Here is a 17020-nt window from a genome sequence, read left to right as displayed (position 1 = left end):
TTTTGGAGGGGGAGGCAAATTTTCTTTATTATACAACCCAGCTAACCTGAGCTACTTGATGTTCTCTGGGCTTAACCTGCACTTTTCTACTTCAGTGCATTTGCTCCAAACTACCAACTCCTTTCCTGATGAAATGAAGTCCTATTTGAAATGCTGATTCCTTCAGGAGGCTTTCCTGGTCTCCCCCACACAAGATGTGATCTCCCCCACACAAGATGTGATCTCCCCTTGTTTTGAGCTCCCTCTTTCGTGGCACTGATCACAGTCTTTGACTTGTATTAGAATAAGTCTGTGTATAGAATATCTTTGGAAGAATACAGAAGAAACCGGTGCAGTGCCTTTGGAGAGAGGAACTGAGTGACTAGGGGACAGGAGAAGGGCTTACTTTTCACTGTACACTCTTCTTACTTTTGGAGTTTTATACCATGTATATATATTTCCTGTGATTTTTTTTTCTGTAAAAGTGTTATTTACATCACAAAAACCCAATCAATAAAGCAGAAGAAAATAGTGGAGAGATGTTTATAACCTCAGAGTAGAGAAAGTGCTGTTAAACAAGACACAAAACCCAGAAGCCATAAAGAAAATGACTTTTAAAACATATGTGTGTACTTATTTGTCATATCCCTATTTGGCTATAAGTTCCTGAAGTGCTTATCTTTTTATCCTTTTTCAGAGCATAGCACAGTGATCCCTACACCGTAATCAATAGATATTAGTTGAATTGAAATGAAAGTCACTTCTTTGTAGACCTCACTTTTTTTTTTTTTTTTTGGTGAGGAAGCTTAGGCCTGAGCTAACATCTGATGCCCATCCTCCTCTTTTTGTTGAGGAAAAGTGGCCCTGGGCTAATATCCATGCCCGTCTTCCTATATTTTATATGGGACACTGCCACAGCATGGTTTGACAAGTGGTGCATTGGTGTGCATCCGGGATCTGAACCTGCGAATCCCGGGCTGCCGAAGTGGAGTGCGCGCACTTAACTGCTACGCCGCCGGGCCGGCCCCATAGACCTCACTTTTTTCGCTTATGGAATGAGCACTAGGTGACCTCCAGGGTCCCGTTCAAAGATTCTATGAAGATGTGGGCTTTATGTGCAGAAATACCCAGCAAAGCAGGAGTGGCTTTAGAATCAGCAGCTCTTCCCCTGAGACCATTGTTCCCAGCCCATTGGATCTGTGAGTGGTTCCTGCTTGCTTTCAGGAGCTGCCCTGGGGTGCTCAGCATTAATTAAGCCGAGGAAGTGAACCGATTAGACACAGTACAAGGAGAGCCAGGGGATCTGTTGCAGGCTTGTTGCCCTGAACAAAAGAGGAGAAGTGTGAAGGGTAAAGTAGTTCGCTGAGGTTTCTTTGGAAATCCAGGTGGTTAGCTCTTTGTTTTTTTTTTTGTTGTTTTTTTTGTTTGTTTTTAAAGATTTTATTTATTTTATTTTTTCCCCCCAAAACCCCAGTAGATAGTTGTATGTCATAGCTGCACATCCTTCTAGTTGCTGTATGTGGGACTCGGCCTCAGGATGGACGGAGAAGTGGTGCCTCGATGCGCACCCGGGATCCGAACCCGGGCCACCAGCATTGCAGCGTGCGCACTTAACCACCAAGCCACAGGGCCGGCCCCAGGTGGTTAGCTCTTTGAACTGCTTGGCCAAAGTTTAAAAAGGCACCAGAAAGAGTGTGGTGCATCTCTGTCCCTCCTGTTCAAGACTTTGGGTGAAGTGGGTGGTGTGGGAAGAGTCTGGAGAAGGCGTGTCCTTAGAAGGGACTGAGGGGGCTTATTTGGGCTCGTCTGCTAGTTTCAGAGAAGCTGCCTAGACCTCTCCTCTGGATCCCTGTGGCACCTACCCCAGCTTTGTTTTATTAACAGCTCTTTAAAAATGGAGTCTTTTCTCCCCTTCTCAGTGATAAGCAGCTTGAGAGCAGGGAGCCGTCCTCTCTCTTTTGACTTGGTGTCCACTCCCCAGTCTGGCAGGCAGTCAGCTTGCTGAATAGCAGTTTGTAGGTTGAAGGGAAGTGGTATTTGGTGAGAGGCTGTAAGGGCACCTCTGCGTGAGAGAGCAGTGGGCGGTCCTGTGAATGGGAGAGCCCCTTATCTTGGACAGTCAGAGACTGCAGGTCTGTTAGAGGAAGTGAGAAAAAGAAACAGTTCTTATTCTCCTACTGATGCCCTTGTGATAGTCAGGATGGGGCAGGGTATTTGTCAGCAAAGTCAAATGTCCTTTGGAAACTTTTATCTTTCTTGCATTGGTAGGGCTTTTGGAAAGTTGCAGTTCATGAGTGCCTGGCCATCCTGCCAGTGTCTTCTCCCCCAGCCCACCCTTCCAAGCAGGGCTCCCTTAGTGCCCCTCCTATTTTACTCTCTCTCTGTCTTTGCAGTGTGTTCCCTGCCCCCGGAGCCAGAGAATGGTGGCTATATCTGCCATCCCCGGCCCTGCAGAGACCCCCTGAACGCGGGCAGCGTCATCGAGTACCTCTGTGCTGAAGGCTACGTGTTGAAGGGCGATTACAAATACCTGACGTGTAAGAATGGCGAATGGAAACCAGCCATGGAGATTAGCTGCCGTCTCAACGAGGGTCAGTTTGGCAGATGAGAAAGGGGTGCTGCTGGGATTCTGCTTTCTTTGAACTCACAGGAAGTGGTGCCTGTTTCCTCTGGGGCACCCTGTGCTGTGGGGCAGTGTAGCCCCTGTGATGCCCTGCAGCTTCCCTTCCTTTGAGATTTTGTGTCTTTGTGAAAGACGTTTGGAGTTGCCGGTGTGTGTCCCACTGCATTTCAGCTATCACCGAGGGGCTCGGTCGCTTTACTGAGGCATCTGTTCTGCCATGTAAACTCCCTTTGATGCTCAGAATCTCTTGTTTGCCTAGCCAAGTGCTGGTGATCTTTGACCGTGTTTGCTAGCGCATGAGCACAATGATAACACCTTCTGTAGTGTCTCTTTCATATTATTTTTCCTTGGGTGGAAATGGACTGTTTTGTTATGGAGCCACAGTCCAGCTGGACAGAAGACCTCTCCCCCTCCTGCCTCCTCCTGTGGTGCATGACAGGAAAATCCAGCTGCCTGCAGGAAAGCGTGTGTCATACACTCATCTTTGTGCTTCACACTCGGGCTTCAAGACCGTGACACCTCAGAGAAGGGTGGGGACCAGCCTGAGATTTACAACTAAAGCTACAGGCTTGGAACAGAGGGTTATTACAGCCCAGTTCTTATAAATTTTTCTGCCACATGGGGACAGACAGGGGTGAGACTTAAGATGGTGGCATGCTGTGTCCATTTAAATGGTTGATGTCTACCAACCTGCTATTGAGGACAGGATCAGAAGTGGTTTATAAAGGTAACCTGATCTCTAGAGGTAAGTGGATTTATGTTAGATGGTCCTCAAAGGTCCAAAGTGAATGGAGTTTTAGATTCAGGAATAGGATAGGGAAATGGTCCCTTTGCTTGTGTATGAAAGCTGCTCTGCACTGTTACGTCCTAGAATGGCCCTGGCCATAGCATGTCTCTGCCTGGCACCCTGCAGGGGGCCCTTTGATAAGATCAGCTGTGGGGCTAGCGTTTTATATGTCTGGGTACAAAACGCTTCTGATGATGGCTTGTTTCCGTAGACAAAGATGCCCACACGTCACTTGGCGTCCCCACGCTCTCCATAGTGGCTTCCACTGCCAGCTCTGTGGCCCTCATTCTCCTCCTCGTGGTGCTGTTTGTGCTGCTCCAGCCAAAGCTGAAGTCTTTCCATCACAGCAGGTAAGCCCGGGGGCAGTGGGCAGCAGGCATCACTGTGGGGGCCAGCACCCCACCAGAGGGGTGCTGGTGGTGCCTCTGCGGGTGTGCTCAGGGAAAGGAGAGGGCCTGCCATGTAGTTAAACTTCTGGACGTGCCTGGCACTCTGCTTGTTGCTTTGCGTACATTCTCTTAATCCTCACAGGAACATTGTGATAAGGAAACCAAGGCTCAGAGAGGTTAAATCATTCACTCAAGGTCGTCCCTCTAGATGATGACAGAGCTGAGATTTAAACCCACATCTGTCCAATTCCAGAGCCATGTCATTTCCCCTGCATCAGTGGTTCTCAAAGTGAGGTTCCAGCAGCATCAACATCACCTGGGAACTTAGTAGGAATACAGGTTTTCAGGTCCCACCCCAGACCAAAAGAATGAGACACTCTGGGGCTGAAGCCGGCAACATAGTTTCACAAGCTTTCCAGGTGATCCTGATGCAGGTTCATGTTTGTGAGTCACTACCCTGTCCCCCTGGTTCCCACTCCTGGCTGCACATAGAGGCACCTGTGGAGGGTTGAAAACAAATACCAACACCTGGGCCTCCATTCCCAGACATGTATTTGGTTTGGGGTGGGAGCCTGGCATTAGAGTTTTTAAAAAGCTCCCCAGGTGGTTCTAATGTGCAGCGAGGATTGGCGGCAAGTGCGCTGTGTACCATACTAGAAGCAGAGGAAGTGGTTTTCCTGCCCACTTTTGTCACTTCATTTTTCCAGTTGAGTGCAGTAGCCACAAATCATCCCAGACTGGGTGAGTGAGGCCAAGGAGGCGGGTGGCGAAGAGTGAGGCGCTGGCCCTGAGTGGACCCCTTAGGATGGACTTCTCTCCCGGGTGTCATGGCCTCCGCAGTTGCTCGGATTGTCCTGGCATTTCCTCCTTCCCTCTGAGGAGGAGAGTTTATATTCATTCACAGCCCTTCATCTGTCACTCTCCTTGCTCACAGGCATGAGGGAACACACTAAAGTGCATTAAATACAATGCTCCTGGTTTGGAATTTACCAGGCTAAGTTTACCCTCTGTGTACTATGTGTGATTGCTCTTCTTTTTATTTTGTTTTGTTTGGGGGAGGGGGTAGCAGCTATTTTTAAAAGTTATTAATTAGTAAAATAAAGAGGATTTGGAGAGGACTGTTTACTTGAAAGAATTGGCTATTTCCACATAAAGTCAAGCTAATCTGTTAGTCATTTCATCCAAATTAAGGAGTTTTTTCACTTTGTAGTTAACTAGTAAGTGTATTAAAAGTAACTGGCTGATTTTGCCTGACTTGAGTGGGAGGGAGATTTGGTTTTCATTATAGACCCTGTTTAAATTTTGTACTATGTACGTGTATTACTTTTTATATATATATTTTTTAATTTTTGTGATTGCTGTAATGCTGCTTGTACCTTTATTTTTTTTTAATTTTTAATTTTTTGTGAGGAGATCAGCCCTGTGCTAACATCTGCCAATCCTCCTCTTTTTTTGCCGAGGAAGACTGGCCCTGGGCTAACATCCGTGCCATCTTCCTCCACTTTATACGGGACGCCGCCACAGCATGGCTTGCCAAGCAGTGCATTGGTGCGCGCCTGGGATCCGAACCGGTGAACCCCGGGCCGCAGCAGAGCACGTGTACTTAACCGCTTGCACCACCAGGCCGGCCCCTGTATTACTTTTTAAACAGAAAAATTTTTGAATAATATAAGTTAAACACGTGCCAGAATACACACTAGCTTTGATGCCACCTTGCCATCAAAGTTTTGCTTCTTTCCAAAAACCTCAGAGCGCTTTTATGAGTGCCACCTCTGTCAGCCTCACAGTGTGTATGCCATTTGAATTGCGTAGCACAGATTTTATCTGCAAGTACAGATAAGGAAATTGGGAACTAGTCACAACAGTCTAGCAATAATAATATGGTCCAGCTATAGATCCTACATGTCTCCTGTTGTGATGCACTGAGGAGGACACAACATCACATATGAGGTTGTGGTATTCTAGGCCAAATGTAGTGTTCTAGGCAAAAAATGACCTGAATCTAATACCAAGGAAACAATTAGACAAATCCAGATTATGGTGGGACATTCTAGGAGACAGCTGGCCTGGACTCTACAAAAAAATGTCATGAAGGAAAACTATAGTGGATTGTTCTAGATTAAAGGAGATGAAGGAGAAAGGACAACTAAATGCAGTGTCTGATACATAATTGGATCCTGGACGAAAACAACGACAACAGCTGAAATGGATATATTTTTGGGTAGTTGGGAAAATTTGTATTACAGTATTATACCAATGTTAAATTTCCAGGATGTCACAATGTTGTAGTTATATAGGAGAAGGAAGTTCCTGGGAGGTGTGTGCTAAATAATATCTTATTTAGGAAGAGATCAACTTACTTTCAAAATGGTTCAGAAAAAAAAGTGTGTGTGTATTACAAAAGTGATCCCAAAAAAGGTATTTGCAGGGGGCCGGCCCCGTGGCGTAGCGGTTAAGTGCACGCTCTGCTGCTGGCGGCCTGGGTTCGGATCCCGGGCGCGCACCGACGCACCGCTTGTCAGGCCATGCTGTGGCGGCGTCCCATATAAAGTAGAGGAAGATGGGCACGGATGTTAGCCCAGGGCCAGTCTTCCTCAGCAAAAAGAGGAGGATTGGCATAGATGTTAGTTCAGGGCTGATCTTCCTCACACACAAAAAAAGGGTATTTGCATGAATAAATCTCACAAACATAAGGTTGAGTAAAAAGACAGACACTCAAACACATATACAGTCACACGTTTCTTGTACATTCCATTTATATAAAGATAAAAAATATGCAAAACTAAACTGTGGTGTTAGAGGATTCATGTTTAGGCACTAAAACTATTAAAATAAAAAGCAAAGGAATGATTTTCATGAAAGTTAGGGTAGTGGTTACTTTTGGTGGTGAGGAAATAAGAAGTGATAGGGACAGGTACAAGAGCTGTCTGCCGGCAGTGTTCTGTTTCTTGACCTAAGTAGAGTTATACACCTGTGTTACCTTTGGGATAAATCAGTGAGCTGTACATTTTTCTGTGTGTTTTTTCTAATATTTCTGTTATAATTCACATATAATTCTTACAAAGTTAAAAAAAATAAAAGGCAAGCAAAGTGGCTGAGTCAAAAGAACAAAATTTTTTAGATTTCAAGTCCAGTGTCCCATTTCAAGACCACAGTGCTGCTTTTTCCTCTCCTTTTTTTAGAACAGCTTTATGGAGATTTAATTCACATACCATACATTGTACCCCTTTACAGTGTACAGGCAATGGTGTGTTCACAGATATGAGCAACCATCATTCTCTCATTTTCTTATCCAAGCTGTGCTGAATGGATGGCTTTATTTCAGGTCTCTAGGTTCCTAGCTTTTTGCAAAGGACTGAGGGCTAGGTGCCTTTGTACCCAGAGGTTAAGAACACAGTCTCTGGAAGCAGGTGGAACTTGATTCACATCCCAGCTTCCTCCCTTACCAGCTGTGGGACTGGACAAATTACTTAACTTCTCTGAGCCTCATCTGCTTTCTTGGTGAATCTCTACCTGCAAGGGTTCAGGGGAGGATTCAATGGGGTGTAATGTATAAAGCACTTAGTGCTGTATCTGGCTCTAGTAAGTGCCCAAAAATGGTTGGTGGTGTTGGTATTATGGTATTTATTTGTGTATTTTAATTCTTCTTTGTCTTTTCCTCCTTTGGATGCAGGCGTGACCAGGGAGTATCTGGAGACCAGGTCTCTATCGTGGTGGATGGAGTTCAGGTTGCGCTACCATCGTATGAAGAGGCTGTGTATGGCAGTTCTGGTCACTGTGTGCCGCCCGCCGACCCCAGAGTGCAGATTGTGCTGTCAGAAGGCTCTGGGCCCAGTGGGAGGAATGGGCCAAGGGAGCAGCAGCTGCAGGACCAAGGGGCCTGCTCCTCTGCAGGTGGAGAGGAGGAGGCCCCGGGCCAGTCTGGACTATGTGAAGCCTGGGGCTCTCGGGGCTCAGAGACTGTGATGGTGCATCAGGCAACCACCTCCTCCTGGGTGGCCGGCTCAGGGAACAGCCGAGTGGCACACAAAGAAGCCCCAGATTCAGAGAACAGTGACATACAAAGCCTTTTATCCTTAACGTCGGAGGACTACACAGATGGTAGGTGGTCTGCACTGATCCTGAATTATTAGCTACTCAGGGTCCTTGCTGAGAGTGAGGAGGGAATGTGAGCCTCTCTAATAATTGGTGTATTTGGGGGCAAGGAAAGATAATACCTAGGGAATTAGCCTGCAAAATAGGATTTCACCCTCAGAGCTCCAGGTAGGGCTTTGGGCTCTGTATAGGGAGACCTTTCACTGTTGTTTGTGAATTTTTTTAGTTTGGAGTCTCTGAAACTCTCCATCGCCACAGGGCTGTGCTGAGTTAAAGAAGAGACAGCTGGTTGGAGGTGGGAGTGGGGTCTGTCTTATAATTTTTATGTTCCTGAAGGGACGGGAATGACAAGGAGCTGTGGGGTCGTATTACAGAGAAAACTGGAGCCTGTCTCTCTTCCAGAGCATTCAGCTACTTCATTTTAAATGGGAGTATGCCAGGTCCTGTGCTGGCTGGTTTTCTTGCACTATCTCAGTTAACAGTGATCCTGAGAAGTAGGTATTATTACCATCCCTATTTTATAGATGAGGAAACTGGGGCTCAAAGAGGGTAAGTCACTTGCCCATTGGTAAGTGGCTGAGCTGGGATTTCAAGCCAGATGGATCTGGCCCCAAAGCCTGTGTTTATGACCCCACGTTGCCATGCTGCATCTCAGATGGCTCCAGTTCCTTTGTGGCAAACCAGCCATACAATGAAATTGCCGCCTCCTGACACCTCTGCCTTTGCCAGAGCCTGGAGTGTTGAACGTTGGGATTGACACTGTCACTTTAAATAATATCTTTACATGAAATCCCAGTGTGGTTCAGGATGCAGACTAAATCTAGATGTTTCCCTTTTGACAATGAGGAGTTCCGCATTTACCAAGCCCCCCTAAACGAGCCTTTGAGAAAACTTGATGCTTCCTGGGAGTCCTGGGCACAGTTAATGTCTAAGGTTTAGAATATCTGAAAGCAGAGAAGCTGGAAATTCTTGAATGCAGGTCATGTTTAGGAGTTTCCTGATTGTCAACAATATATTTTCTTTTTTCTTGGGATATAGAGCTGGGAAGGGGCCATTATTTTATTTTTTTTTGTGAGGAACATCAGCCCTGAGCTAACATCCATGCTAATCCTCCTCTTTTTGCTGAGGAAGCCCAGCTCTGAGTTAACATCTATTGCCAGTCCTCCTTTTTTTCCCCCCAAAGCCCCAGTAGATAGTTGTATGTCGTAGTTGCACATCCTTCTAGTTGCTGTATGTGGGACGCGGCCTCAGCATGGCCAGAGAAGCGGTGCGTCGGTGTGCACCCAGGATCCGAACCCGGGCCGCCAGTAGCGGAGCCCGCGCACTTAACCGCTAAGCCACGGGGCCGGCCGGAAGGGGCCATTAAATAGTTGACCTAGGTTTAAAGGTGGAAGCCAGTGACCCCATGGGCAGCCAGCTGTACATATCGTGTGTCTATACATATTGATACATGTCTGAGTACAAATCTCAGCCCTTATCCTTCCTGAGGAGTCAAGACGGTGCCTGCTCTCTCCCTTTCCTCCTTGCTACCTGGCTTTGTTCCATGTATTGAACAAGCATTTTTGAGAGCCCATCTTGTGCCTGGTGCTGGATTAGTTTTCAGGGGGATAGAAAGAAACATGAAGCATGCTCTCTGCCTACATGGATTGTCAGTCAGTTGGGAAGATGGGGCCTATACTCGAGAAATAACAGAACCAAGAATTGTAGGGTCCACGTCAGAATGAGTGGTTCAGAAAACAAACCACATAGGTTATCAAGTTTGTTGCAGGCTATGTCTGAGCCATCAGGGGTGACAGTACCGTAGGAAGTCAGGGCCTCGAGGCATCAGTCTAATAACCCTGTTGACATAGGAGGAGACTTGAGACCCAGAGAGGGGAAGTGATTTATTCAGTATCACACAGATGTCTTAAAGGAGGAGATGGGACTTAAGCAGAGCTCAGTAGCCTCATAGGATGAGATTAAAGTTAGAAAGAGAAGCAACTAGACCAGCAGAGTTAAGGCAGAAAGGAGTGTTCAAGTTGGTGGGACCAGAAGGGGTTTGAATACTTGACTGAACATTCAGATTTTATCACACAGGCAGAGGAAGAAATGAGCAAGGAAGGCCTAAAAGAGACGAGGGATTTAGACTACTGAGAGGTGTATGAATAGGGCATTTTATTTCTTTAAACCAGGGGCTGCATGGGGACCCCTGCAATGGAATCAGGTGTGCCGCAGAGAGACCCATGTGGGGTAACCACTGTGCTTTCCTTCCTTCTCTTCCTGCAGACATCCCACTGTTGAAGGAAGCATGAGGGCTGCCACTGGCCTCTCTCCTCTCTGCGATGGTCCTCTCTGCCCTTCCTCCCTGTCCCTGTGGGTTTGAGCACCCTGTACTCCAGCCACCCTACCTGGATACCTGAGCTGCCACCTGTGTATCTGTGTATTTCTGTATCTCTGAGGGCCTGCAGGCCCACCTCGCTGGAAACTCAAGGAAGATTCTCGCCATCTGCCTGCTGGACAGCTGGAGGAGCTGGCTTTTTGCCTGGCCCAGCCTTCCCATCTGTGTCGGGGACATATTTGAATGTGCTGGATTGAACCCTTCCTTTCCCTGAGGCCACTGGGTCCCCTCCAGCCAGCTCTTTGGCAGCAGCCCCCACCAGCCCTCATGGGCCTGAGAGCCGCTGTGTTTACTTGTGCCTTCCCCAACCCTGTCCACTTTCCCTGCCACACAGGCTTGTTGCTGTCCTACAAGCCTTAGTGGCTGCACTGCTGCCCCTGCCACACAGAGGGCTGGGCCTGGGTCTGGCCTGTTTCCTTTGAGGGCTGGCACCGCTGTCTTACTTAGCAGGAGCAGATCCAAGAGTGGCTCTAAGTGGGGTAAGAGTGGGGGTCCCTGCACCTGCCCTTGGTTGACACCGGTGGCACACTTCCTTGGCTGAGAATAGAAGATGTGGAAAATCATGCCAAAGCCATCCCAGCACCCATCCCTAGCTCAGAGGTGCCTGCTCCTGGGCCTGCTGAGTTGAGTTTCCAGGAGGCATCCAGAAGATCCTGAGGAAGGGAAGGAAGGTGGTAGTTAATCATTGTCTTCCTCGTGTGCAAGTTCTCACTTCCTACTTCCAGCATCAGCTTTCCTGGCCTCGGTTTTTTCTGTTTCCCTAGAGTATAAGGGGAAGTTGCATGCTGCCTCTCGGGTTTGATCCTGGGCAGCTCCGGCTTCCTTGCTGCCCACAGAGGCCTGAGGCGAATCCTCCCTGGGACGGAAGAGTTGATGAGATGCCACAGAATGCCTGTCTGGTCACTGGCAGTTGGGGCAAGTTGCCCCATTCTGGGTTCATGGTGACGGAAGGGAGCCTGAGAGGCGCAGACCGAGTTCCCAGGCAGCTGCAGGCAGCTCCAGCCCTGGTCGGGAGGGTCCTCCTCACCACAGTCATGTGCCTTAGTAACTGCCCAGGAAGTGTCCTGCTGCTTGCTGCGCTGCTGCTGTTCCTACTTCTGCCCGCCCCTGCCGCCCCTCCACGTGTCTCAGCTCACGACGACTCCCTGGTCTTCCCTGGCACCCTGCACTCTGGGGGAGGGGCTGAGAGACCGTCCCCAAACGCCCCCACCTTGCTGGCCTGCGGTGCGTGAATGATTGTGAAGCAGCCTGGCTCCAGGGCCCTGGTGTTGAAGGAGTGGGCTCTGCACTCCAGATGATTCTGCTGGGGCCTCACCCCTCGCCATGCGTTGAATGCTGACAAGGGTGGGTGGCAGAGCTCAGCCAGGCTGCTGCCATCTTCAAAAGGTGTGGCATTAAGGACTGCTTGTTTTTGTTTTGTTTTTGAAGCACAGGCTGGGAAGCTTCAAAGCTGACCCAGTGTTGCGCCTCTGCTCCTCCCCCGAGCCTTTCTGTTTGGGGTGGTAAAAATAATAAAGAGCCTAGTATGTTTTGAGTCCCTGACCTCACAGGGTAGCTCCAGCTGTGGGTGGCCTGGAAGATGAGGGGAGTGGCCTTCTCTCAGCCTCCTGCCTCGGCTCTCACACACGCACTTTACTACCCACTCATTCCCGGGCCTCCTGCCGCCACTTGTAGTCTTCCTTCCGCTCAGGGTTGGGGCAGTGCCTGCTGTGTCTGTTGGCCACTCCCATGTCTCTCCCCTGCCCCACTGGCGCCCTCACGTGCTGTGCCTGAAGCCCAGGCCAGTGTGGTTAGATATGGAATAGGTTGGCCAAGGTGCTTAGAACTAGAATGCAGAGGAAGATGAAACTGACCAGGGGCTTGTCCTTGGCCTCAGAAGAGGCCATTTCCAGAGACGTGCCTGCCAGCAGTTGCTGGCACTGGGCGCATCTGGAGCGTGGGGTCTGCACTGCCTCCAGCTCCTCACCATGCGCAGGCTCTCCACCCACAGGGGCCCTGGTCTTCCTCTGAGGAAGAGAGCAGGGGCGAGTGGAGGGGGATCCAAAGTCTCGCTGCTGAGTCTGTAGCTTTCATTTCCCTATCTTCTAAAACCTGAACTCAAGAATAGTTTTAAAAATGGAAGATCTTATCCTTGCTTATGTCATTAGTCTGTCTTTTTTTCCCCTGAGATTGCACTTTTTGTTTGTGTTTATTCAGCCACATAGGTGATGGCTTGGCCCTTGAAAAAATGAAAAGCCTTCCTCCTGAAGCCCACCATTAGCACCGTCCTGAGGATCACAAGCCCGGACTTGCTTACCTGGTAGGAAAGAAGCCAGGATAAATGGGAACCTCCCCTCCCCCACCCCCCTTGTCACAGGCTTTGATGAGGCCCACCTCCGGGTGGCCCCTGGGCCGGTGGGTGCAGGAACCAGGCCTCGTGTTGCTGTTAACATCCCTGCCGGCTGCTTCCTGTGGTTGGTTCTCTTTTCCCTGAAGCAGTTGCTTAGCCATCAGCCATGTGCTGCTGTTTCTAGGGCTTCTGGGCTTTGTCCCTTGTGAGGGATTAGGGACTCCACAGCCGCCTTGAGGTGGGGCTTGGCTGAGAGAGAAGGGCCGGGGCAGGTGGCAGGCTGTCATGAAGGAGGCTGCGAGAGGAGCCTGGAGCAGGAAAAACTGCCCCCAGTCTGGCTTTCATGGGCTCACCTCTAGGGGAGTCCAGCAGAGGGCTTGTCTAGGAGAATGGTCAGCACCAAAGGACTTTTAAAAGTGTTTTTTTGCACACATGAGCTCACTCAGTGCAGGTGTTGTGTCCTGGCAACTTGCAGTCACATTCCAGCGACTTTCAAGGGCCAGCATATGGTGAAGATCACTTAAAATTGCCATCCCTTTCAATGCCTTAGTTTAGCAAGTAGACTCTGTCTTTTGCCATTTCTGAATTTTGTGTGCTGTGTTCCCATTTCATTGAGTGTGACCTGTGAAATGGGCTGAGTCCTGGCCATTTTGTGAGTTCTTTTGGTTTTATAAGGCATTTTAATGTACCTTCTACTAACACTCCATTTACAAACAGAACTTAATCTAAGACTGTCTTCCCCATGCATCTTGGCGCCGCCCCCCCCCCCCCCCCCAGCTTCAAAGTCCTGTGGAGAAGCTGTATGGCAAGACAGACAAAGGTAGACTTTTCCTGCTTCATGAGTAGTGGCACAGGGATTCACAGCACTCGGCCTTTCCCCTCCCAGACCCAGCTGAGCTCTCAGACCACTTGCTTCCCACATAACTGTGTCGCTTCCATTACCAGGGAACACCCTTACATAGAGAGTGGAATATGCTGCAAACATTTCTACATCCTTGCCCTTTTTTTCCCTCCTTAAAGAGAATAAGGGCCCAGAAGGGACGTGGACATAGGCTTTACAGCTTAATTCCAGATGTGCTTGCTGAGGACAGTGAGGCTGGGAGCTTGTCTTGTGGGGCCTTCTGGGGCTCCTGGCTCTCAGCATAGGGACAGTCATTACTGATGTGCAGTGAGGGGCTCAGAGAGGATTTTGCTTGGCAGATGTGTGGACTGAGTTGTAGAGAAGCTGGTTACCCAGAAAGGCAGCAGGCTCATCTTTGCTGGGAAGCAACTCCTCTTAATCTCCGGTTGAAAACCTAGTCGAATTTTGAATGAAAACCCCGAGGTTGAGCCCTCTGCCAAGCAGCATGGCTAGCTGGAGGGGATGCAGGGGCTGAGCACTGGGGTTGCCAAGCAGGGAGGAGAGATGGACGCGAGTTGTGTGGCAGCCCACATACCCTGCCCTGGCTGCTGCTGCTTGCACCACTATGGAATCCTCTGCAGAATGGTACTCATATATAATGGTTTAAAACGACACATGCGTCATTGACTCTGTGCAGGATGTCACTCAATCAGTTTGGATTTGCTTTATTTTATTTTATATATATATTTTTTGGTATCCTGTACATTGCAGTGGGTGTGAAGATAGTATTTTAATATTTGTACAAAGTTTAATTTAATTTTAATTGTTCTATGTATATAACTGCATTTCTAAATAATAATAAAAATTTTCTTATGAAGGCAGTTGTGGGAGACGTGATTCTTCCAGAAAGTTTTTACAAAAACCCTAGACAAAAAAGAGTGTACTGTGTGGGTAGGAGCTCGTGAACGGATGAAGCACTAGCTTTGGGGAGAAGGGTGCCTGGTGAGAGGAGATGGGACAGGGAGGTGGACTGTGATACAGGGAAGAGAGACCACAAACAGTGGGCATATGTCACTTCTCTCTCTCAAGTGCTCTCAGTGTGCCAACCACTGTTCAAGCGGGGATTCAGCATTGAGCAAGACCGTGTGTTTGGGGCCTGCGTGGAAATTCTAAGGTGCTGGGAAGGCGGACACTTAGAATAGTATGTAGTGGTGGTTATGACCAGAAAGTTACAATGGGGGACGGGCAGCAAACACCTTTTGGATGGAACGGCATGTAAGCTGAGATGTGAGGCCAGCACAGCGAGGCTGAGAGTCAGGACACTACATCTGTGTGAGCGCCGAGGCAGCAGAGATCGCGTGCAGTTTGAGAAACTCAAAGGAGGCTAGCGCTGTCTAGTCTAGAGTCAGGATGAGCCGAGGGAGGTGGGCAGAGGCTAGATTGTGAAGGGCCGCAGGAACCACGCTGGGAGGTTTCACTTCATCCTAAGGGGAACAGGAAGTACGTTAACAGTTTTACGAAACAGAGTAACTTTGTAAGCTCTGCTTTTTGTGTGTGTGAGGAAGATTCGCCCTAAGCAAACATCTGTGCCATTCTTCCTCTATTTTATATATGGGGTGCACCACAGCATAGCTGACGAGTAGTATAGGTCCTCACCCGGGATCCGAACCCACGAACCCAGGCCGCCGAAGCGAAGGGCGCCAAACTTAACCACTATGCCACAGGGCTTGCCCAAACTCTGCTTATTTTATTTATTTTTTTGGAAGCGCTTTCCATCTCTTAAGAAGAATGACTTGAGGGGGATAGAACATACTGTACCTGGAGACCATGTGAGAAGTTGTTGGTGTTGGGGGAAAGAAGGCAGTTTGAGCAGCTAAGTGAACAGCACCAGTATTCTCTGAGATGGGGAAATGATGGAGATCTAAAGATGAAAGCCAGGGTACATGGAGGCGAGAGGTCATTGCCAGGTAGGAGAGGTCCACAGTAGGCGAGCAGTTACAACAGGTGGAACGGTGCGAGTAGAGGGATAAAAGAATCAGGCCACCCTTAAACTTGCCCCGGGGTGGGTAACGGTCAGGATGTGTTTCTCTAATACACAGTGATGGGTGGGAAAACATTTTAGGGGCACCCGTGTCAACCACCCAACCACCCAGTCTCGACCTCAGTAGCACCAGTCCTCAGTAGAGTTGACACAAATATCTCTGCCATTAGTTGCAAGGAGGTGAAGGGAAGAGCACTTTGCCAACTCTTAAAAGTAACGGTGATGATAGCTGATACTTAGGAAGCACTTACTATGTCCCAGGCAGCCGTCTAACACTGTGTGTGTGTATAACCTCATGGAATCCACAGGGCAACTCCACAAGGCTGGTGCCGTCGTTGCGCAGGGCACCAGGGCACATAGGATGAACCTGAAGAGGTGAGTTAACTTGCCCAAGGCGGAGCCAGGATTGAATTCAGACCCAGATCTGCTGCTGGAGTGATCCCCTGCCCTGCCCGGTTCCTACCCCATCAGACACCGCCATCTTCTGCCTTCCAGAGTCTCTGTTCTAACCAATGAGCTTCAGGTAGCAGAACAACTAATTGCAGGGCAGAGAAACAGCACGCTGTTCACCAGGATAATAAACTACCCTCCTCTCAAAGAATGAGAAGTGCCCAGCGTGGTGTGGGGGCAGAGGTGTTTAAGCTAAGCAGAATATGGCAAGAAATAAGTTCACAAAGAAACAGGAACTGTTCCTCCAGAGGAAAAAAATACAAAGAGGCGAGACTGCTTCTTTCAGTGATAGGTAAGCCCTTGTGGCTGGAAAACGGGCAGAAACATGTCACATCAGATAAGGAATGCTGGGGCGGGGAGATGTGTCAACATGGGGTCAGCCATGGGGTTGTTGCCTTTCTCTTCATGACAGATGAGGGAGGACAAAGGTGACAGAGCCCACAAAACCTGCACAGCTGCTGGGAGGGCTGTCTTTGAAGTGGTTGCCTCAGGTTAGGAGAGGTGAATGGGAGGAGAGAAAAGGAATTTCCTGCCCTGCTGCTGAACCCCCACCTCCCAGCTTGGAAAGCTGAGACTCCTAGACGACAAAAGTAGTAACAATCTCTCAGTGGGTCTTCCTCAGACTACTGAAAATTTTCTTTAAATATGCCAAAGTAATGCATACTCATTTCGGAAAATTTAGAAAGAAGATTAAAATCACTCATAATACTACCTCCTACTGATAATGTTCTTTTTTCTATGCCTATATATAGTTTCCTCTTAAAGATCACTTTTTAATAGTATTTTGTTTTTTTTTAACTTTACAATCTCATAAAACATTCATCTACCTCATTTTTAACGGTTGTATAGTTTCTATCATATTGGTAATTTGAACTTTTAGGCTGCCCAAAAAAAATTTTTTTTTTTTTGTGAGGAAGATCAGCCCTGAGCTAATGTCTGATGCCAATCCTCCTCTTTTTTGCTGAGGAAGATTGGCCCTGGGCTGGCATCCGTGCCCATCTTCCTCTACTTTATATAGGACGCTGCCACAGCATGGCTTGACAAGTGGTGCGTTGGTGCACACCCGGGATCCAAACCTGCGAACCCCGGGCCGCCGCAGCAGAGCGTGC

The 17020-nt window shown here is 48.6% G+C and overlaps 1 protein-coding gene across 4 annotated transcripts in view; it reads left to right on the top strand.

Annotated features, from left to right (window-relative positions):
- Nucleotides 1–14301, top strand: part of SUSD6 (sushi domain containing 6) — a 101677-nt gene extending 87376 nt beyond the window's left edge. For 2 of the 4 annotated variants that reach the window (XM_087448320.1, XM_087448321.1), the window contains exons 3-5: nt 2373–2570; nt 3601–3739; nt 7452–10110. In XM_087448320.1, coding sequence (XP_087304446.1) covers nt 2373–2570; nt 3601–3739; nt 7452–7911 — 797 coding nt within the window. In that variant the 3' untranslated portion in view covers nt 7912–10110. Of the gene's footprint in view, nt 1–2372; nt 2571–3600; nt 3740–7451; nt 10111–10138 lie in introns of those variants that run through there. The other 2 variants (XM_087448322.1, XM_087448319.1) reach the window with 2 other exon arrangements.
- Nucleotides 14302–17020: the final 2719 nt, after the last annotated feature.

This window comes from Ceratotherium simum, chromosome 24, assembly GCF_057802395.1.
Source record: "Ceratotherium simum simum isolate JZ-2026a chromosome 24, ASM5780239v1, whole genome shotgun sequence".
NCBI lineage: Eukaryota > Metazoa > Chordata > Mammalia > Perissodactyla > Rhinocerotidae > Ceratotherium > Ceratotherium simum.
The sequence above is the reverse complement of the archived record's forward strand: the minus strand, read 5'-3'. Positions and strand labels throughout refer to the sequence as shown.